The 23477-nt window shown below is 45.4% G+C and overlaps 1 protein-coding gene across 3 annotated transcripts in view; it reads left to right on the top strand.

The window, feature by feature from the left end:
• LOC146816485 (exportin-5-like) overlaps nucleotides 1-23477 on the top strand; it is an 819517-nt gene that overhangs the window by 158734 nt on the left and 637306 nt on the right. For all 3 annotated transcript variants that reach the window (XM_085610334.1, XM_085610332.1, XM_085610333.1), the window contains exons 10-12: nucleotides 14225-14308; nucleotides 21350-21475; nucleotides 22528-22618. In XM_085610334.1, the coding sequence (XP_085466460.1) occupies nucleotides 14225-14308; nucleotides 21350-21475; nucleotides 22528-22618 (301 nt within the window). The remainder of the gene's footprint in view (nucleotides 1-14224; nucleotides 14309-21349; nucleotides 21476-22527; nucleotides 22619-23477) is intronic.

The following is a 23477-nucleotide window of genomic DNA, read 5'->3' as shown; positions in this document are numbered from 1 at the left end:
GCAGGTAATCAATCCTAGAGAGGCTACCATGCGCCCCGGAGTGGAAGGTGTATTGGCTCTGTGTGGGGTGCCGAAGCCTCCAGCAGTCTATCAGGCCGAGTGTGTCTAGAAAGTCCGGAAGCCACTTCTGAGCCCCCCCTGTGTCTCTGGGCGGGTATCTATCCTGCAGCCCAGAGCCGACAGCATTGAAATCACCCCCCACCACAAGCATACCCCCCGGGAGATCCAGCAAGGCCCTACCCAGATCTGTAAACGTGGAGGCCTGCAGGGCCGGCGGGACATAAACCGAAACTAAAACCAAAGTTCTTCCCTCCCACCGCCCCGCCACCGCCACAAACCTCCCCCTATCGTCAACAATGGTGGAGTCCACCTCAAATGGTAACGAGGCTCTGACTAGGATGCCCACACCCCTGGACCCAGAGGAGAATCCCGAATGAGCTATGAATTTATAACCCTTCCTATTAAGAGCATAGCACGTGTTACCTATAAGGTGCGTCTCCTGCAGTAGGGCGAAATCCGGCAATGACCGTTTCAAGAATTGCAAAACAATCCCGCGCTTAATGCGATCCCCCAAACCATTAACATTCCAGCTAATAACACTTAAACCCCTACCCCCCATCCCCACACGTAAAGAGGCCCACCCCACACCCGAAGAGCCACCATGGAACAGTCCTGAAAATAATCACTACGCCTTGCAGAAACGAACCCCCCATCAACAAACCCAAAATCCCAACTATCCCCCCCACCCTGCACCCCTGCTGCAGCTTACAAAGCCCCCCCAACTTGCAGTGTGCCTGTCGCCCTACCAAACCCAAAATCTACAAAAAGTACCCTAAGGGAGGAAAGAGCTCCCCTCGTCCTCCCACAACCCTCCGTATTTACTGCATTCTGTTCAAGTCATTAGCTAGAGACAAATCGAGTCAGTCCGGTTCCGAAGACATCAACCTTGTTCATCACTGCCACTGTCCCCGTCTGCGGCAGTGACCTCTCCCGTCCGTCGTCGGGGCAGAGCGTCCAGCCATTCATCGGCCATGACAGGCGACTCAAAGAAGAATGTTCGGTCTTCGTACACCACACGTAGTCTGGCAGGGAAGAGCATGGCATATTTCAATTCCCTCTCCCGAAGCCGCCTCTTCACCCCCAGGAAGCTCTGCCTCTGCCTCTGCACCTGCTGGGTGAAGTCAGGATAGAAATTCACCGACGCGTTCTGGAAGGGGACCGGGCCCGTCACCCTCGATGCTTGCAGGATAGCGTCCCGATCTCGAAAATGAAAGAGCCGGGCGACAATCGGCCTCGGTGGGGCTCCCACCTTGGGCCTCCCACCCGGCACTCTATGGGCCCTCTCAACTGCGAAAAACTTCCCAAGACTCTTAGGCTGCAGATGGTTAAGCACCAAGTCCTCCACGAGCAGGTCTACAGAAGTCTCGTCCGAGGACTCCGGGACCCCGATAACGCGCACGTTGTTGCGCCTGGCCCGGCTCTCAAAGTCCTCCAGCCGACGGGCGGCGAGATCACTCTCGGTCCGCAACTTATGGACCTCGGTCTGTAGTTCCGAGACATCATCAGCGAGGCCCGTGGTCTTGAGGTCCAGGGTTTTAACTCGTTCATTTGTTTTGCCCAGATCCGCGCGGATCAGATTAACGTCCACCAAGATGGTATCCATTTGTGCGCCAGGGCATCAAACTGTCTCCCAATCGAAGTCTGCAGCCCTTCGAGCGCGCCCATGACATCCTGCAGCGAGAGCTCCGGGGCCAAGGGTGAGGCAGTCTTCTGTGTATCCGGCGACTGGCTCGGTCCACCCGGTGACCCCTTCTGCTGGGCATAGCGGTCCATATTATTGGCTTGAGTATAGGCTCCCCGCCTGGTGGCCTTAGGCTTCAGCCGATCCACCTCTGCTTTGCCCGACATGGTTGGTTCAAGCAGGTCGGTTCAAACAGGACGGCCCTCTCTCAGCGAAAGGAATCTGGAGTGCTCAGTCCTGCGATGGGCCGCCAGAGTAGCGTGCAGAGCGTCCAAATGATAATAAAGCAGCCGAGAGCACTCCCTGGGCAGAGCAAACAAAGGGCGAGAAAGTGAAAGTGAAAGGATGGGGACCTCCGTCCGGTAGTTCACACCTCGCCTGGCCGCTGTTGTTCAATTAGAGGTCGGGCATCCTGCCAACTCTAGCCCCTGGCATCCCTCGGAGATAGGCCTCAATCCTCCGCCATGCGTAACTCCGGTTCCCGGTGGGCGATCCGACCTCGGGTAGCATCAATCGCCTCCCTGACAAGTCATCTGCACGATGCCATGCATACAGACAGGATTAGAGACAGGATAGTCGACGGAGGGCACGAGGGTCTCGGGAGCTCAAAGCTCACGCGGCCATCTTGGTCAAGCGCTAGGCTCCTCCCCCATGGAAGCTTTTGTTAAACTTATTCCAGAACCCTCTAGAGCGGACGCTCTAAAGATCTTGCAAGAGGGTGAGAGAGCTTCCTCGGAAATCATTGATTGTTCTGTAGACATTGCCTCCACTGGATTTAGACAGCTCGCTGGAGCGGCTGTTTTACGAAGGCAGGGCTGGCTTCGTTCCACTTCTTTCCGCCAAGAGGTCCAGGCCAAGATCCTGGATATGCCCTTTGATGGGGAATCCTTGTTTGGACAGCATGTGGAGGACGCCCTACAAACAATCAAAAAGGATACGGAGACGGCTCGTTCTCTCGGCACGCTCCAGTTTCGAAAGCAGCCTTTTCGGGGTGCACGCGGACGCGGCACCACATCTTACTTTCGTGGGAATTCCAATCAGTACTGCTCCTACAACCAAGGGCACCAACGTTTTTCATCTCAGACTCAACAGTCTTACAGACAACAGACTGGTAAATCCTATAGAGGCAAGTCAAATTATAGAGGAAACTCCTCCAAGAAACAATGACTATCTACGCTTAAGTTCCCCACTTCACAGTGTCTTCCCTTCCCAGTTGGAGGACGGGTCTCCCAATTCTTTTGAACTTGGCCCTCAATCACATCGGACCGTTGGGTGTTGGACATTGTTTCGAAGGGCCATGCCTTGGAATTTGTAAAGATTCCTCGAAACACCCCTCCATCCGGACCTCCTCCCGCTCATCTAAAGGAACTTTTCCATCTGATCCACATAATGCTCAGGAAAGGGGCCATCGAAGTGGTTCCAAAATCACAGAAGGGTCTAGGGTTTTATTCCTGTTTTTTCCTCATATTAAAGAAATCGGGGGAGTGGCGCCCCATTCTCGATCTGAGGTCTCTCAACAAGTTTATAAAGGACCAGTCATTCTGTATGCTCACGCTGAAGGACATTCTTCAGTTCCTTTCTCAGGGCGATTTCATGACAATCGATCTTCAGGACGCCTACTTCCATGTGCCGATTTTACCACGCCACAGGAAATGCCTACGTTTCCGTGTAGGCCTCAGGGATTTTCAATTCAAGGTTCTGCCCTTCGGGCTTCGTTCAGCTCCTCGATTATTCACAAAAGTCCTTGCCCCAGTGATAGCCCATCTGAGATTGAGAGGCATCCAAATATTTCCATATTTAGACGATTGTCTCATCAAGTCCCAGTCTTCTCACCAAGCATCCCTCGACACTCAGTTCTGTCAGACTCTGTTTCATTCTTTGGGCCTGTCGGTCAACATACAGAAGTCTCACCTCACGCTAGCTTTGTGCAAAACTTTCCTCGGCGCTACCATCAATACGACCATGGCCATGGCTTTCGCCTCTGCAGACCGGCAAACACGGATTCTGCAGCTTTCAACTTCCATCAGATCAGCAGTCCGTTTCAGTCCGCATATTGAAGTCTTTTCTGGGGATGGCGTCCTCATGCATTTGTTTGATCCCTCATTGCAGACTGAAGAGTCGTCCTATTCAGGAGGAATTGGACAAGCAATGGCGTCAGGTCTCAGGTTCTTTCAACGACCAGATTGTTGTGACCGCTCGAATGGCTCAAGCTATGCTTTGGTGGACTCGTCCTTGCAACATCGCAGCCGGAACGTCTTTTCTGGCGACAGCCCCGGATCTCATTCTTACCACAGATGCATCCCTGGAAGGGTGGGGCGGACATCTTCAAGATCTGTCCGTCAAAGGCAAGTGGACACTGGTTCAACGTTCCTGGCACATCAACAGGCTGGAGCTGATGGCAATTTTCCTTGCGCTCAAATCCTTTCGGCTACAGCTTCAAGGGGAGTCAGTCCTCATTCAGACGGACAACACCACCAGCATGCACTACCTGAACAAGCCGGGCGGGACAAAATCTCCGCTGCTGTCCCAGCTGGCTCAGAAGATCTGGGATTGGGCCATACTCCATCGGATTACGCTTATTGCAGTCCACCTGCCCGGCATTTCCAATGTTCTCGCAGATGCACTCAGTCGGTCAACGTCCTCGACCCACGAGTGGGAATTGCATCAGCCAACTCTAGACTTTGTCTTCGGCCTTTGGGGTCGCCCGAATCTCGATCTCTTTGCAACCCCACAGAACAGCAAATGCCAGTCCTACGCAAGCTGGCTTCCCCACAGAGGGTCGTGCGGAAATGCCCTTTCGATGATTTGGTGCAGGATGTTTGCCCACGCTTTTCCGCCGATCCCTCTGATTCTTCGGGTGTTGTGGAAGATGCGGAGACAACCATGCCACTTTCTTCTGATTGCTCCACGGTGGCCTCGGCAGGCATGGTTCTCGGAGTTGCTGCTCCTCTCCCAATGCGAGCCCATCCTTCTTCACCCGAGGCCGGACCGTCTAACGATGAACGACGGTCGGATTTGCCATCCGAATCCCAGTTCACTCAAATTGTCTGCTTGGAACCTGAGCACCTTGAATTTGCTAACTTGAACATTCCACTGGCCTGCAGAGAAGTTTTGGCTAGGGCGCAGGCGCCTTCCACAGTGAAGACCTACAAGCTAAAATGGAAGCGTTTTTGTCACTGGTGTGCGTCGGTTCACATCCATCCAGTTCATGCCTCCCCGGCACAGATTCTGCCTTTCTTCCTGCATTTGGCGCAGTCAGGATTGTCTCACTCTACCTTGAAAGTCTTTCTAGCGGCAATATCTTGCTTTCATCAGGACGGTTCGTCCTCTCTCTATTCATCTAGAGTAATACAGCAATTCTTTAAAGGTCTATTCCGGATGTTCCCGCCCATTCGACATCCTTCCACCCATGTGGCGTCTTAACATCGTATTAGCTCAACTCATGAAGGCGCCTTTTGAGCCAATCCATTCAGCGAATTTAAAAATTTTGACATGGAAAGTGGCCCTCCTGCTTTCGCTGACTTCCTCTCGCAGAGTAAGTGACATTCATGCCTTTACGATCCAACCTCCTTTTCTTCAATTTAAATCGGACTGTGTTATTCTCCGCACTAACCCTGCTTTCATGTCTAAAGTACCGTCTGATTTTCATCTCCATGAACCTATAATTCTGAAAACATTTTTCCCTCATCCGCAATCTCCAGCAGAACAGAGTCTGCACTCTTTGGACTTAAAGAGGTGTCTCAAATTCTACATCAGCAGAACAGCACCCTTTCGCAAGTCTAATCAGCTGTTTGTGGCCTACGGGCGCACCTGTAAGGGACAGTCTGTTACAAAACCAACAATTGCACGCTGGGTTTCTTCAACAATATCTTTCTGCCATCGGAAGGCTGGCAAGCCTCTTTCTTCTGGAGTGAGGGCGCATTCTACTAGAGCAATGTCCTCTTCCATTGCCCTGTTCGCCGGTGTGCCCATCCATCAGATTTGTCGGGCAGCTACGTGGTCCAGCAGGCACACGTTCACGAAGCAGTATTGCCTGGATACGATCAATGAAGCTGATACTGCTGTGGGCCAAGCAGTTCTTCGAAATCTCTTTAAATAAGGTGAGACTCGGCTACTTCCCTCCTCCTTGGGTGTTATCAGTTGCATATTTTTATCATCCATTGTCATTGTATTTCATGCAACGTTGATACAGCCTTTTTCAGGCGGCAGTGTACTGCTCACTATTCTATTCAAGTATGTGAATCTATGAAAGACACCCTAATACTGGAGAAGAACAAATGTTACTTACCTGTAAACTGTGGTTCTCCAGTATTGGTGTCTTTCATAGATTCACATACGACCCACCCTCCTCCCCTCAGAGGCTCTCTTCTTAGACTCTTTTGTCACTCTTGTGCTACGAAAATCTGAGGGCCTGAGCCTCTGAGGAGAAGGTTCTAGAGGGTGCTTGCGCCTGATTGGCTGCAGTTTGGACTATAAAAACGACATGAATATGTCAGTAAAGTGGTTCCTTTTTTCAATGCTTTCTTATGTGTCAATGTTATCCTATGGTACTTTTGACTTGATATATTATTTTATATATATATATATATATATATATATATATATATATATATATATATATATATATATATATATATATATTCACAGAAAAAACCATAGGTTTCACACATGTTATAGTTAGCGGAAATTTTACTGATTAAAAAACCAATGAAATTCCCCCGTTATAGTTAGTGCAGGCAACTATAACTCACGCGACCGCAATCCTCTGCTGATGCTAATACTGTATTTAGACACTTATTTGCCCATGTCTTCTTCCATACATTTTTAGCTATACATATATTACAAATATTTTTTTTTCATAAAGACACATATGTCATCAGCAGAAGATTGCGGTCGCGTGAGTTATAGTTGCCTGCACTAACTATAACGGGGGAATTTCATTGGTTTTTTATCAGTAAAATTTCCGCTAACTATAACATGTGTGAAACCTATGGTTTTTTCAGTGAATTTGCAAGGTTTTTTAAATGCTAATTCCTAACTATAACGTGTGTGAAACCTATGGTTTTTTCAGTGAATTTGTACGGTTTTTTAAATGCTAAGTTACTTTACGCCATTCGTGGCGTGCGCGCCCACTTAACGCAGTTCGTTCCGTGCGCGCACGGTGCGCTTCGCGCACCGCGCGCCCACTTAACGCAGTTCGTTCCGTGCGCGCACGGTGCGCTTCGCGCACCGCGCACCCACTTTACGCAGTTAGTGCCGTGCCCACGTTACGCTAGATGGGCCATGTACGCACGATGCGCTTCGCGCACCGTGCGCACATGGAGGACATATTATGCGCTTCCTTGTGATAGGTAATCTGTTGAAATTTTTGGGGGAAATGCTGGGCCGTTATAAGCCATGCACATATGGTGGCCTTCCGCCACCATTTGCACACGGGGTGGAGAAATTGTGGATTTTTTTTTTTTATAATTTTTTACCGTACGCGTACAGTAAGCGTACGGTAAGCGTAATCGGCGAAATTTTCGAAAAATTAAAATTTACCGTTTTTTGCCTTGGGGGATCTTTGAAGACTCAACTAACATGGTTATGTGCATGGGCGCTGTCTAAACAGCCCCTTTATATGTTTTTGGCATTTGTTTATCAGCTCCCCCCTCAGAGTGCGAGAGAGAAAATGGCGGCCGCCGCTTCCTGGTTTCGACCGATTCGAATGTTTACTAAGAACTAAGAGCCAATCAGAATCGCGCTCGCGCACGCCACCGTACGCTTACGGTAAGCGTACCGTAAGCGCACCGTAAGCTGGCTCAGATATATATATTGATTTAACGGCTATTTTCTCAGAATCTACTGAACAGATTTACACCAAACCTACAAAAGGCACTTCCTTGACCTGAGGACTACCTCTCTGCCAAATTTCTAGTAATTCTGTTCAGCCGTTCGGGCTGTAGCCCTGTCTAAAGTTCCTATGGAAAAATGCATGGGAAAAACGCGTTTTGGGACCCCCCTTTTATCTCAGCCCCCGCTTGACGAATCCCCCCGAGACTTTCAGGGTAGGAGCGGAGCGTAGCGCCCCACCTATTTTGAAAAATTCGCGAGGATTCGTCGACCGGCGCCAAAGTTATTCAAAATAGAATGTTGAGGTTTTCCTATGGAAAAGGGGTCCTAACTATAACTACCTACTGGCGACCGCCAGTAGGTAATATATATATATATATATTCACTGAAAAAACCATAGGTTTCACACATGTTATAGTTAGCGGAAATTTTACTGATAAAAAACCAATGAAATTCCCCCGTTATAGTTAGTGCAGGCAACTATAACTCACGCGACCGCAATCCTCTGCTGATGCTAATACTGTATTTAGACACTTATTTGCCCATGTCTTCTTCCATACATTTTTAGCTATACATATATTACAAATATTTTTTTTTCATAAAGACACATATGTCATCAGCAGAAGATTGCGGTCGCGTGAGTTATAGTTGCCTGCACGAACTATAACGGGGGAATTTCATTGGTTTTTTATCAGTAAAATTTCCGCTAACTAACATGTGTGAAACCTATGGTTTTTTCAGTGAATTTGCAAGGTTTTTTAAATGCTAATTCCTAACTATAACGTGTGTGAAACCTATGGTTTTTTCAGTGAATTAGTACGGTTTTTTAAATGCTAAGTTACTTTACGCCATTCGTGGCGTGCGCACCCACTTAACGCAGTTCGTTCCGTGCGCGCACGGTGCGCTGCGCGCACAGTGAGCACGCGGTGCGCTTCGCGCAACACGCGCCCACTTTACGCAGTTAGTGCCGTGCACGCACGGTGGGCACGCGGTGCGCTACGCGCACCACGTGCCCACGTTACGCTAGATGGGCCATGTACGCACGATGCGCTTTGCGCACCGTGCGCACATGGAGGACATATGATGCACTTCGTTTTGAAAGGTAATATTTAAATTTTTCGTATATTTTATAAGCCATGCACAAATGGTGCCCTTCGGGCACCAATTGCATACGGGGTGGAGACAGTGTGGATAATTTTTTTTTTTTTTTAAATTTATTACCGTACGCGTACGGTAAGCGTAATCGGCGAAATTACCGAAAAAATAAAAATTGCGTTTTGGCCCTTGGGGGATCTTTGGGGACTCCCTCAACATGGCTATGTGTGTGGGAGCTGTCTAAACAGCCCCTTTACATGTTTTTGGGCTTTATATTTTAAAAATCACTCTCAGTGCGAGAGAGAAAATGGCGGCCGCCGCTTCCTGGTTTCGGCCGATTCGAATGTTTACTAAGATCTAAGAGCCAATCAGAATCGCGCTCGCGCACGCCACCGTACGCGTACGGTAAGCGTACCGTAAGCGCACCGTAAGCTGGCTCAGATATATATATCGATTTAAAGGCTATTTTCTCAGAATCTACTGAACAGATTTACACCAAACCTACAAAAGGCACTTCCTTGACCTGAGGACTACCTCTCTGCCAAATTTCTAGTAATTCTGTTCAGCCGTTCGGGCTGTAGCCCTGTCTAAAGGTCCTATGGAAAAATGCATGGGAAAAACGCGTTTTGGGACCCCCCTTTTATCTCAGCCCCGCTTGACGAATCCCCCCGAGACTTTCAGGGTAGGAGCGGAGCGTAGCGCCCCACCTATTTTGAAAAATTCGCGAGGATTTGTCGACCGGCGCCAAAGTTATTCAAAATAGAATGTTGCGGATTTCCTATGGAAACGTGGTCCTAACTATAACTACCTACTGGCGACCGCCAGTAGGTAATATATATATATATATATATAAACCAAGTTTGCCCTGTGCTTGGAAAATGCACTCCAACGAAGGTTAGTTCAACCGAACTTTTATTAATTGTCAACAGCCTTCCAAACAGAATTATTTTCAGAGTGTCCCTGACGCGTTTCGAGGCAGCATGCCTCTTAATCATAGGGAAAAGCAGTCAGTGTGCGCACGCATTCCAACTCATTTTTAAAGTTCCTAATCTGCATGCTGCTCACAGGTGAGTACTTTTTTCAGCATGCTGGGAGTTGTAGTGATGATTTAATCCCTCCAATGGGTATTTCACAAGCCTCCAGTGGCTAGCGAGCACTGACCTCGTTGATGCTTTCTTAATCTTTTAATCAAAACCCTCCAGTGGGCTTCTGTGTAGAAAACTGTTCATTTAAGACAACCTTCATGCCGCATTTCGCCAGTACTGGCGAAATGCGGCATGAAGGTTGTCTTAAATGAACACTGGAGGGTTTTGATTAAAAGATTAAGAAAGCATCAACGAGGTCAGTGCTCGCTAGCCACTGGAGGCTTGTGAAATACCCATTGGAGGGATTAAATCATCACTACAACTCCCAGCATGCTGAAAAAAGTACTCACCTGTGAGCAGCATGCAGATTAGGAACTTTAAAAATGAGTTGGAATGCGTGCGCACACTGACTGCTTTTCCCTATGATTAAGAGGCATGCTGCCTCGAAACGCGTCAGGGACACTCTGAAAATAATTCTGTTTGGAAGGCTGTTGACAATTAATAAAAGTTCGGTTGAACTAACCTTCGTTGGAGTGCATTTTCCAAGCACAGGGCAAACTTGGTTTATATATATATATATATATATATATATATATATATATCACACACACATGAGACTTATTGCTTTTTGTGTACCGTGGGAATCCCACTTCGACGACGGGGAATATTGAAGTATGTGAATCTATGAAAGACGTGTTTTTCACACACAGAGTGAGAGAATAAACAACATAGTTGCGTTCTCCCGAATAAACTTTTTTTCACACTCAGCAACTATTGTTAGACTGATAGAATAACCCGATCTAAAGATGTATTGGGGTATTATTCTACTACCTACTTATCAGGTGGAATATCAAAGATATTGAAGTAAAAGCCTCACTCACATAATAGTGACATGCTTCATCATAGGCAAATACTCCACACCCAGAGAAGATGGTACTCTCTGGGCGGACTCAACCAAAGATGTAATATGAGTGCTTAGATAAATGAGTGACTGGTTAAGCAGGGAACCAGATTTGAGTTAAAAATACCTACGAGTATACCCCTCCTAAGTCCTTTATTCAAAAGTACTCATGGTATCATTAAACTTTATCTTGGGGTTTTTTTGAACTTGATTCTGTTCAAATGTACCCTCAATTGTATGCCAACATTTTTCGGCCCATATGGGTAGCCTGGTCGGGTCTGAGGGCCTTCGTCAGGGCGTTGTGATTCTGTTCCTTGTTTTTAAGGTCCCTGCCGTGTAACAGTGCATGTGCTACATGCAACCCAAACGTGAGGCCTAATGCACTCACCTGTACGTATTTGTACTCCAACTTCAGTAGAATTTCTATAGAAAATGGGAGGGACAATGTAATATATTTCCTTAATGTACATTAATGATACTATATTTAGCCCATCTCGTGCTCATATTGACTAAACTACAGTTGGAGTGTCGGTGCACCACCTGACTATGTGCTCACTTATTAGGGCTTAGTGGACTTCACTACTCAATCCATCTTAAAAATGCCAATTCAATAAAATATAGTCACCACCCTACGTGATCTCAATCAAGGAATTGTTGTCTAAAGGTAAACAGACCGTGACCATTTAATCGTGTAAACCACCATTCATAGCAGTCTATATTGTCCAAGGCAATTTGCTTAACGTGATATTTTTTGGCTCATTGATTTGGGTTCTCCACATGCTGTGATATATAGTGTTTTCTATCACACCTTGAAACATGGTGTGTATAATCGCCTAATATCTTTCAAAGTGGAGAGTTTTTTCGGTCAATATTACTTAATAAAGAGAAATCATGATGATGCTCAAATACTGATTGATGCCTACTAGCATCATGCAGCTCTCATGTGTTAGGGTGCTGTCCTGTAGTCAAACACTGTATTCAAAAAATATAGTGTTCGTTAAGCACCACCAATTGCATTTGGAAACTCTTTGCGCCGTAATTATTATACGTATAACACCTAATATTTCAACATACATGGTGATTAATGTCTTGTACTCGGTCTTTGTTTCATAGTACGTAACCCACGACACATGATTAACAATATTTAAACTGCATGTCAATCTACTGCATTTCAAAAATACAGAATTGTAATAACACTTAATGTTCTGTGTCGGGTCCCTCCTGAGTGCGTTTTTAAATGATGAAAATGCCTCGAAACCACGGGTATAAACAGATCGTTTGTCTGCTCGAATCCACCCCAAGACCGTCACTCTACTACGTGCGAACAGAAAAAGTGCAATGTGTAGTCTCTCTCAATCTGAACTAACGTCTAGATCTACGCTGTCTACAGCGTGTCTAATCCAGTTCTATCTCATCCTGCGTGGTGAGCGGAACCCTCCTCCACTTACTTCGTCAAGGACACCGCACCGCCGATAAACCTCATAGGACACATCGTCTGCCGTCAGAGATGTTGTAAATCTACCGTGTCTCTTAAGTAGGGCATTTTCCTCTCGTTAATTGGTAGTTCTATCCCATTACGTGTGTTCTCTATGGTTAGAGTAGGGGGTTGTTTAATGACGTGTGTGAGGTTGAAGCACAGGACTTCTGGGTAGTGTAGTTCTGTTAAGTGATGTTGTAGGTGTTCTTATCCCCTCGTGTTTGCTTACTTTTTTTATTTTATTTTTCACTTGCGTCAAACTTTATCGATCTTTTACCATTATACCATCTGCTTCGTATGTGAGCTAAACCGGTGACTGGTTGAACCGCAGTATGAATTAATAGTGGTTGCTTCGCTTTCCACACGTTCTAATAGTCTGTATTAGAACGTCATATACACGGAGCCTTATTGGTCCAACCAAAGTATACATTTTAAAGATGAATTAATTACTTGAATCTCTTCTGACTTTGCATTTATAACCTAATAAAACAAACTTCCATAATATTCGTCTATTGGCTAATGTGTGGAACCATTAAGTATGTTTCGGGACATCTGTGTATATGAACACGCATACGTATAATGTATAGGTTCTATTCCAGTACTGGGGATATTCAAACAAAACTATTAGTTTTGCAGCATACTAAAATGATCATTCTTTCATAGTCTAACACACATTACTTTCAATTCTGTTGTGTGAAACTCGTGTAGAAATAGGGTTTTGGAGCGGAGTTGTACTCCATGTTTAGTAAATATTTTTTATTCCTCTTTTTTCGGCATTTTCTATTTACACTGGCCAGAATACGCAATGGGTAAATCTTATTGTATTCTGGTTAAGTCATGGAGTTCCACGGGATTTCCTCGTTAAGACCTAACGTTGTGCTTGACAACCGATAAATCCATCTCTGCTCTAGTTTTAATAGTTGTCTTTCATTGCAACTATTAGGTAATTTTTCAATCACCGTCCAAGTGAAGTATATAGACTGCTATGAATGGTGGTTTACACGATTAAATGGTCACGGTCTGTTTACCTATAGACAACAATTCCTTGATTGAGATCACGTAGGGTGGTGACTATATTTTAGTGAATTGGCATTTTTAAGATGGATTGAGTAGTGAAGTCCACTAAGCCCTAATTAGTGAGCACATAGTCAGGTGGTGCACCGACACTCCAACTGTAGTTTAGTCAATATGAGCACGAGATGGGCTAAATATAGTATCATTAATGTACATAAAGGAAATATATTACATTGTCTCTCCCATTTTCTATAGAAATTCTACTGAAGTTGGAGTACAAATACGTACAGGTGAGTGCATTAGGCCTCACGTTTGGGTTGCATGTAGCACATGCACTGTTACACGGCAGGGACCTTAAAAACAAGGAACAGAATCACAACGCCCTGACGAAGGCCCTCAGACCCAACCGGGCTACCCATATGGGCCGAAACATGTTTGCATACAATTGAGGGTACATTTGAACAGAATCAAGTTTAAAATAACCCCAAGATAAAGTTTTTAATGATACCATGAGTACCCTTGAATAAAGGACTTAGGAGGGGTATACTCGTAGGTATTTTTAACTCAAATCTGGTTCCCTGCTTAACCAGTCACTCATTTATCTAAGCACTCCCATTATATCTTTGGTTGAGTCCGCCCAGAGAGTACCATCTTCTCTGGGTGTGGAGTATTTGCCTATGATGAAGCATGTCACTATTATGTGAGTGAGGCTTTTACTTCAATATCTTTGATATTCCACCTGATAAGTAGGTAGTAGAATAATACCCCAATACATCTTTAGATCGGGTTATTCTACCAGTCTAACAATAGTTGCTGAGTGTGAAAAAAGAAAAAAAAAAATCTATGAAAGACACCAATACTGGAGAACCACAGTTTACAGGTAAGTAACATTTGTTCTTATTGGTTTTATAAATACAGCCGTGCTGGTGGCTTTCTTCTCATGATCCTATTTTGTTGGTTGTTTGCGCCTTGAACAATACTGTATGCCTAAAATGTTCTAGATCTTTAATTATGAAACCGCTTAGCACAGATGTTCTTCTTGTGTAAGCTATTTAAGATCCTGATCTTTTTCTTTCCAGGGTTCTGATGTTGACGTAGAAACACCTGCCAACTTATCAAAGTTCCTTGATTCATTCCTTGATTTCACTACACATTCCAGCCAGGTAAGGCAAAGTATAGCATTCATAAAGAAAATTGAATTGGGAAACCAAGTGAAATATTGTGCCTGGTGTAAACTTCAGTGTCACTACAGGTGTCCCAGTTCAGCTGCCCTTTAACAAAGTGCCTGAATTTTTTTAATTCTTAATTTTTCTACAGTAAACAAACTTTGTACCATATAAGGCGGCCCCTTTGACTCTTTTTATAGGAAATAGCACGTGGACTAGTGAGGCTTGCAGTCATATGGACTAAAGAGGGTTCCAGTTTAGTACAAAATTGATGTCCCACGCATAATTTCTCAAGAATCATCATATTTTCACGTGGATGCATTTTAGAGTTTCCCCCAGGGTGTCCCTATTTGTTTGTATTGTGGCAAATGATCAGAACCAACACACCTCGAGGGCCCGGATATGCAAAATGGAGTTAAAGCTAAAGGACTATAAGCCACGTGTATCTTGATAGTTTCAGCGACTCTTTCCTGTTTTGGTGCACAGCAGTGGCGTAGTGTGGGTTGCTAGCACCTGGGGCAAGTATCCTTCCACCTTTTTGCACCACCTTTTAAAAAATTTGCACCCCTAAGAAAGCCCCTAAGAATTTTGCGCTCTGGGCAACCGCCTCTCTGGCCCCACCACACTACGCCACTGGTGCACACACTGGTCTCCCCTATTGAGGTTCTTTTCAAGTCCTATTAAATACCCAGTGCCCTTGTGAGTGGTAGTAGACTTTGTCACCCTTCTTGCATAGTTTCATTGAGTTGCTCTATCCTTAACTCAAAAGAATTTCAGATAGCCACCTACCCGCTGCCTGGTGCCAATTGTTAAGAAGTCAAAAATATGTAATTGGCACAGTTGGCAATGTTAATCCATGAAAGGAAGAGCAGCATTGCATCTTAATCTGAAGCTCTGCATTCACTGTGGGTATTCACAATCAACAGAGTGAATTATAGAACAGCTTTAAATGTTTTTCAAAAATGGTCTTTTTTTCTATAATTTTTAAAACGTTCAGGCATGCTCTTGAGGTAACATGAGGATTTCTTTGTTTAGAGGCCTGTGAACACCCTCAATGCTCCACAATTGTCAGGTGCTATCAGTCCGGTATTATTCTGGGCTTAAGATCCCACAATGCACTTAAATTGTTTATCTGGCAGATCATTTCTCACTAAACCATTATTTGTGAATGGTTGCTTTTCTGGTCAACTTTGAGTTATTTCCATCGTCTAAAATCTTTTTAGGTTGTTATTTCTGCCCACGCTCCTCTTACAGAGTTCTATGAACACTTACTTTTTTCTTATTCTTTATGGCTTCTTTGATGGTTCCTGCAGTCACTTTTTTCTTAGGGCTACTAACAGTGACATGGATTTTAGTGTGATGCCTTAAAGAGCTCTGAGTGAATGATAGGGATGTTGGACCCTTATGTGCTGGAGGGGCATGGTTATTTTGAGCAATAGCTAAGGTGGCAAGTCAGCTGAGACTTCACTGTCGGTGGAAATACTCTGCCAATCCGAAGGGACAAAAAGTCAATTCTCTCATGGCCTGGCTGGGGCTTCTGAAAAGAAGTTCAGAAGCTTTCTTTAGAAGCCACATATGTTACTTACCACACCAGCACAAGCGAACACCATGTAGATTATAGCCTTTAAGTCAGATCATGAACCTTTTTATACTTCGATCCTGGTCCTATGAACTTAGTATCCAAAGGACATTAATAGTGACGGGAGAGTTGGGCCTGCAAGGCTACCGGGTGCTTAATACAGCACTGATCAATGGGCCGGACTGTCCCGTACTGTTTGATTAATCCATGTTCCTTTCTGGTTATTTGCCATCCCTAGAAATATTTTTTCATATGTTAGATGTATTTTGAATTGCTACAGGCCCTGGATATATATCAAATACATATTTGCTCGCCCTGAAGAAGTCCAGTTTTTTGACGAAATGTGTTGGCTGTTTTGTGCTGTAACCATTGGATTCTTTTTCAAGTGAAAACAATAAAAAAAAGAATTGAGAAAGCTGTCTTTGGAATCTGATTTGGACTTATCTTTTGAGGTGCATAGCTAGTTGTGTTTTTAGTACATTTGACCATCTGGTCGCAACCTTGGGCAGCAGATGTATTCCGTGAATGCACATAGACCTTTAATCAATACAAAAAATTGCTTGCTGTCCTATGCTTTTGTTATGTAGAAATATGACTCATTAAGTGCTCAGAAATAGAAATGAGACTCAGTAGTTGCTCAGTGAGAAGAAAATCCTCTAATCAATTAGCTTCTTTGACAGAATTACCATTTAAGACCTAGTAAAGCAACGCCGGACCAGAAAGTCCTGAGTACCTCAAGACTATGACTTTATTAGTCATTATGACTGATTAGCATGGTATGTATAGCTTTTCTCCCTCTCTGCATAAAAGGCAATAAGTGTAGGAGAGTAGGATCTGCTTCTTATAGTTACCCCCCACTTTTTGCTGATGTTTCACTGTTTTTCGTCTTTAGTCTGGCTGGGGCCCAGCTAACCAGGACCCCAGCCTAGCTGCTTCCTCTCTAAATTGATTACCAGTACTTTAAGTACACTCCAGATTGGATTCTGGGGTACCCTTATAAGTCCCTAGTATATGGGACACTATGTACCCAGGGCATAGGTACCCCAGAGGCCTACCAGGGACTGCAGCATGTATTATGCCACCCCTGGGAAGCCTTCCAAAAGACACCACAGGACTGCTACTGCAGCCTGGGCAAGGTGGTGCATGCACCCCTTACTGAGATATAGGTTCACTATATCTCTCCATATCACTGCACATGTAAACCTATCAGTCACCCTTATGGTAGGCCTTACTAATCCTGAAGGCAGGGTGCTGGGTTTTATGTGAGAGGGTGCCCATGCATGAGCAGAGTCCCTCTGCAGCCTTCGGAACCTTTATTCCGGGGTTGTTTGGGATGCAGCCAAACCATATGCCCTTAAATGCATTATAACCTTGCGGTAAATGCTAACTTTGTGATGGCTGCACACAAGCATGTCGTGTTTGGTGTCAAACACCTTGGAATCATACCCCCACACCAGTAACTGGTGTGGCAGTATGATCCCACCCTTCTAAAGGGAGAGCTAAGACCGCACTGGTATACCCGGTACCAGCTAACAGAGCCCTGGCATCACAAAATGGATGCTGCCAGCCACAGACACGAGTCTGCTCTCCTGCTGCTGGACGAAACTCCGGCAGGGGAGGCCTGGACAATAGATTTCCTGTCACAGAGAGGTGTCGCCACCTCCCAGACAGGCTTTAGTGTATTCGGGCTGGGTGGGTGCACTCCAAGAGTGCTTTGAAGTTCAGCACTGGGGCACATTTGGTGTCCCTGTGCATAGTCCAGTTCAAACCGGTTGCAGGGGCTACCAGCCCCTGCTCTGGCGCGAAACTGGACAAAGCAAATGGGTGTAGCCACCCCTCTTACCCGACCCTCCCATAGGTGGGTCCCCAGAGTATGTCCAACCCCTTCCTTGGGTATAAAGTAAGAACCCCTGACTACAGGACTTTAGATTGCACCTGGACGAAACTCCCATACTGAATCCTGGAACTTCGACGATCTACACTGAACTAGATGACTGAAGAATCTCCCTTGGAGTAAAGGAGTTACTCCCCTGCTTGGCAGGCACCAAAAACTCCTCAGTCCAGTTTGCATCTCCAAAACTCCCGCCGGACTCCGAAGAATTTTGCAACACAGGAGGTGGGTTTCCGTGGTCTCTGAGGTCGATCTGCGCACTCAGCAATTCTGAGGCATGTATCCCTCGTGGAAGACCGTGCAACCCGAACCCCTAGACACCGCGACCATTTGCAGATGCATCCGCTTTCTAGCGACTCCTGCAGCTGAGCTTTGGGTTACTTGTAGCCCTGACCCCGAGCAGCATTTGCACCGAAGATTGCCCGCTTACACTCCACGAGTGTTCCATAAGCTGGCCCTTTGTGTTTTCTCTTGCGGTCCCTTCGCGATCCCTAGTCCGTCGACTGGTTGGTCTCTGTGAAGGCAACTTTACTATTGATTGGGCTTACCTGGTTGCTCCAGATGAGCCCTGACTCTCCATCGCTTGGAGTCCCCAGGACCTTGCTGGTCCACTCCGAAGCATCTTTTCTCTTCCTGCTTGGGTTGCTGTTGCCAAGGCTTATTGGGTCCAATCCGGGCACCTACACCGCAGCACTCGACATCCTTCATGGGACAGCTCGAATCCAGCTCCTGGTCGTAGTCGACGACGCCTCCTGGTCCTCGTGGCTGCAGAGTCAAGCTTCAGCTCTTTGCACCTGAAACACCCGACATCGGTGGGCATTCGTCTGTCGTGCCCTGGTAAGTGACCCAGACTCTGTCCCCTCTGCTTTCAGGTTCTTCTGATCTTCGATCCAGGCTTGGATCACAACAGACACTTCTCTCCTTCCCGGCAGCAGCACTTTGCAGCAGTTCGCCATTCAAATCAACGACGATTCCCGACACCATTTGACACCTATGCACCCGGCTTCCCTGCGTGAGGTAACTTGAGTACTCCGGTTGTCCCGTGCTCCCGTGGGTGCTGGCCCTAGAACCCCCTAAGTCTAAAGGGGTTTGCTCAAAGTCCTCTCCGAAGTGTCTTTAACTTCTAAAATTCCAACCGCGACTTCTCCATAGAATAGTACGGGGCTCGCGGCTGTGTTCTCACGCTGCACACGTCCCCCGTGGGTCTCCTGTGTCACTACCTTGGGTGATTCCTTGGGGTCCTAGCGATTCTACGTGCTCTAGGCACTGTGTAGTCAAGTGGTGGTTCTTATACCACTTTCTTAATATATGGTTTGGTCCGCCCCTAGGGCCCATTGTATTTTGTGTTATTTACCGTCATTTTAGAACTGTATTATTGTGCGCCTTGCTCTCTAATTTCATAAAGGGATTAGTAGAGTGTTTAGAAATACTTATATTTGATATATATATCTTGTGTGGTTCTCCTTTCAATTAGTTATTCAAGAGGTTATAATCTGGTAAACCAAGCTGATTTACACTCCTTCAAGACTTAGCCTGAAGGATGCTCTCCATAGCTACCACTAGGATAGCTTTCAATAAAGGTTGACTTTAAACCTATCATCAACCAGGGTTGTTTGGACTAGTGCAAGGTGCCCACTATAATTAGTGAACAGCATATGCCAGGCCAACTTCTCACAATAAGAGTCTATCTACAATTGCTAACTGGTTTATTTAAATTGTTGCATATGTAGGTGGACGGCTGCCAGATAACATGCATGCGGTCTCCGGCTGTTAATTTCATCTTCTCGTGCAATAGTCCTTTGATGCCCCATTCAGCTGACCTATAGATGATGTATGTTAAGCGGAGATATTATCTATGTGTAGCTTAGAAAAAAAGCCTCCAACTGCCCCCTTTCGTGGCACCCTGAGAATGCATATCTACTAAAGTTTCAGCCCTCCAAGTAACCAAACATTACTGTCCGCTTGTACCGAACCAGTGTGGAGACGAGTGGCTAATAGACAGTCTTGACTAGGAACCCTGTTGATGTTCTGAACCTCTCCTACTGTTTTCTTATTCCTCCGTAGTTCAGAATGCCAGTTGAGTTGGAGTCTCTACCTACTCAACTTGTGAATAACTGAGTATATGGCATTTGTGTTTTGTCATAATGTCCTGTTTTGCATCAGACACTGCATTGAAAATGACCATTTATCAGCAGACTTTGGGCTATATTTGACCTTGGCTTCAATGAATAGAAAAGGTATTCTTCGTGATGGACACTACCTGTCCATCACATTTCTACCATGATTTGAAAGTAACTGGATTTCTGCCATAAATCAACAAGCTAAACACCTTCATGTACCAGTTCAGAATGTCTTGCACAAATTAGATCTTGTATCTTTCTAATACCTTCTAGCAGACTAGTTTTAATGGTTATACTGAAATGTTTGGAAGACCAATCAAGGCTACTCAGCAGTTTTGAAGACCAGATTTGTAGAGTGCGGTATGCTTCTTCCACTGCTGAATGGGTAGATATAACGTCAAAAGGATGTGCCTTCCCACATAGTTACATGACTTGACAAATCTAGTTGACCTTCTCCTACAGGAAATGGAGCGACCACATGGGCTCTAACATTACTCATGGTCTTCAGTTTGTCTAAGATTAAATATGCGCATGGATATGGTGTAACACAAAGCACTCCACTTCGCTCTTTAGTTCCTTCTCCCAACTATTTCAGAAAAGGTTTTCCTAATCTATTTGACAGCTTGGTGACCGGGTGTTGCTTCAAGTTAAAAAATGGGGCAAGGATTAAAAAATGTTGAATGCCAATATACAATACTGCCAGTACTGAGTGCTTCATGGGTGGGGGGGGGGGGGGTCCTTATATTCCAAGAGGCAGTGCAGTGCTGGGATATGGTCCCTGTTGGGTTGCCTTATGGATCTATAAGATAGGAAGAACATGATTAACATTAAGTATGCCATGATTTTCAACTAGTAGATTTGACAGAGGCCAGGGTTCAATAGAAGTGGCATGGCAGTCACAAAAGTTTGTGAATGAAACACAGCAGTTAGCCACAGTTTGAACATGGTGTCCTCTGCATAGTTGTAATGTAAAATATTCGACCAAATCTTCAATTTTTATGTCTAACTCTGGATGCAGTGTTAAACAGCAGTGGCAGCTCTGTGAAATATCATAGTTCAGAATCTTAGGCGTAGAAAAAAATGGTAGAAGTTAAAAATATATTGCACAATTTCCAAACACACTAAAGGTGATGAGAGGAATGCTTGCTGTTTGTCTAACCACTGTCAATTGTGCTTGGTACCTACCCAACCTATTGTTCTTTTGCACACTGCACCTCATTTTACACCAGTACCCCACACCAATAGGAACTGGGCCGGTCCAGACCAGTCCGCGTCCTCCCTGAACTCAGCCTTTGGTTAGTTGTGTTCCGGTTCAGGGAGGACCTGGCCTGGCAGTTCGGGTTGGACGGCTCCTAATGGAGAAGGGTCAAGACTGAAATTTGATTATGTGAAGTTCAGCAGTCTGTGGTAGTTCCCTGGTAACACATTTTATTTTTTATTTTTAACAGTTCCTGCGCTCTGCTACCCAGAATACGTGGGGATCCCTCTTCAGACATGAAGTGCTATCCCGTGATCCTGTGTTGCTGGCTATGATCCCCAAGTACCTTCGTGCTGCAATGACTAACTTGGTAAAGGTATGTACTTTGCAGTTATTTGTTATGTTCCACATCTTGTTGTTCAGATGTATGAGGCACGGTGAGTTGACAAGCATGACCAGGAGGGTAGAGAAACAGGCAGGTTAAAAGAGAAAACGGTTAAGTTAAGAGACAACTGGTAGGTTAAAATGGTAATTTCAGAGACTTTACTTACAACATTAATATTCCGTAACATGATTAAACTTGATTGAAAATTCACTCTTACATCCTGCCTTTAAGCAAAAAGACAAACCCACATTTTCCCTCCATCACACTCTCCCATCAGTCAGCTATACAGCTTTCAAAAAAGTTTTCTTTCAGAAGCTCATACTCTTAATTAATCACTGCATTCATACATTAAAGACATTAACTACAAATCTCCTTTTAACTTAATGTTGTATACAAACAATGAGCTATCTTAAATACTCCCTTCAAACTGAGTTGCTTTAAAGCGAAGTAGAGCAGGCTTGTGTTATACCATCTCTTTGTGGCCTTAGTATGCTAGTTTCCAACAATAGCTTAAATGACTCTCCTACAGTTATCCTGTATCTGTGTGTAACTTTCAGTACCACCAAAGACTACATTTTGCTTTTCAGTTCATCTCATGCTACCCAGATTAAGGATTCTAAAATATGTAGTTTGAATCGTTCCTCAGTCATCTCCTTGCAGATGTCCCCAGCGATGGCACAACCTCAGTTAAATATGCGGATGCTAAAACTCAAACACCGCAATGAGAAAAGAATCCACAAGATGTCGGTGATACATTAACACTGAGGAAGGTAAATTCGCACTGGAACTAGGAACACATCAATAGTCGGAATCTGCACGGACACTGGTGCACTCAGTGCACTAATGTGAGTACATTGAATGTACTTGGACTGAAACAAAAAGTCAAACATGCAGTAGAACAATAATACTTTCACTGTTAATGAAACGCAGACTTACACACTACAAAAAGGCAGCTGGTAGCGGTTCTGTATTGTTTGCAATGGTAAATGGTGAGCCTAGGATTTTTTTTCTTTGTTTTTCTAACTTTCTCTTGTTTCCCCTAGGTGGGCTATCCATCCCGAAATGACAGTCCTAGCTGTGACTATTCTCGTATTGACTTTGACAGTGATGAAGACTTCAACTCCTTCTTTACTGGTAAGTCCGTATAGTTCCTTAATAGGAGATTTTGACTTTCTGTGAGTGCCTCTTTTGATATGGTTAGCTGTGAGAAAGTGCCATCTTTCTTGCATGGTATGCCCCCACTTTTTGCTAAATTGCTGACTGTACTTTGACTGAGTGTACCCTGGACTCCTGCCAATCAGGTGCCCAGGGCCTATGTTCCTTCCTTAAAACACACAACCTCCAAATTGGCAAACCCTGGCCAGATGTCAGCCCCTGGTAAATGGTACCCTAGGTACCCAGGGCCTTGTGACCAGGGAAGGCCCCTAAGGGCTGCAGCACTCATTGTGCCACCCTTAGAGGCCCTGTACCCCTACACACACACACTGCCTTTGCAGGGTGAGTGTCTGGGTGCAGGACAAAATGAAGAGTCGACATGGCACACATCTGTGTGCCATGCCCATCACCTACACTGCCAAGGCATATGTCAGCCACCCCTCTGGCTGGGTGTCTTATGCCCATGGTGTGGGCGCAGGAGGCCTGTGCCCCTACAGTACCCAGGTCCATTCCTGGATCCTGTAAGTGCAGTGCTGCCATTTGAGTACATGGCGCTGAGAGCTCGTCCAACACAAGCTCCACAGCACCATAATGGCAACACTGAAGACTGGGAAGTTTGGGATCAAACTTCTCAGCACATTAAACCCACACTGATGCCAGTGTGGGATTTAATGTACCAAGCACCCCAGAGGGCATCTTAGAGATGCCCCCTTACAACTAACCTACAATCCACGTCTGCTCTGAGGCTGCCCAGGCTGCCACACAGCAGACACGTTGCTGGACCCCTGGGTGGGAGAGCACCTGCTCTCCTGACCCTGCAACAACGCACATCCTGGGT

The sequence above is a fragment of the Triturus cristatus genome, chromosome 6 (genome assembly GCF_964204655.1).
Source record: "Triturus cristatus chromosome 6, aTriCri1.1, whole genome shotgun sequence".
NCBI lineage: Eukaryota > Metazoa > Chordata > Amphibia > Caudata > Salamandridae > Triturus > Triturus cristatus.
The sequence above is the reverse complement of the archived record's forward strand: the minus strand, read 5'-3'. Positions and strand labels throughout refer to the sequence as shown.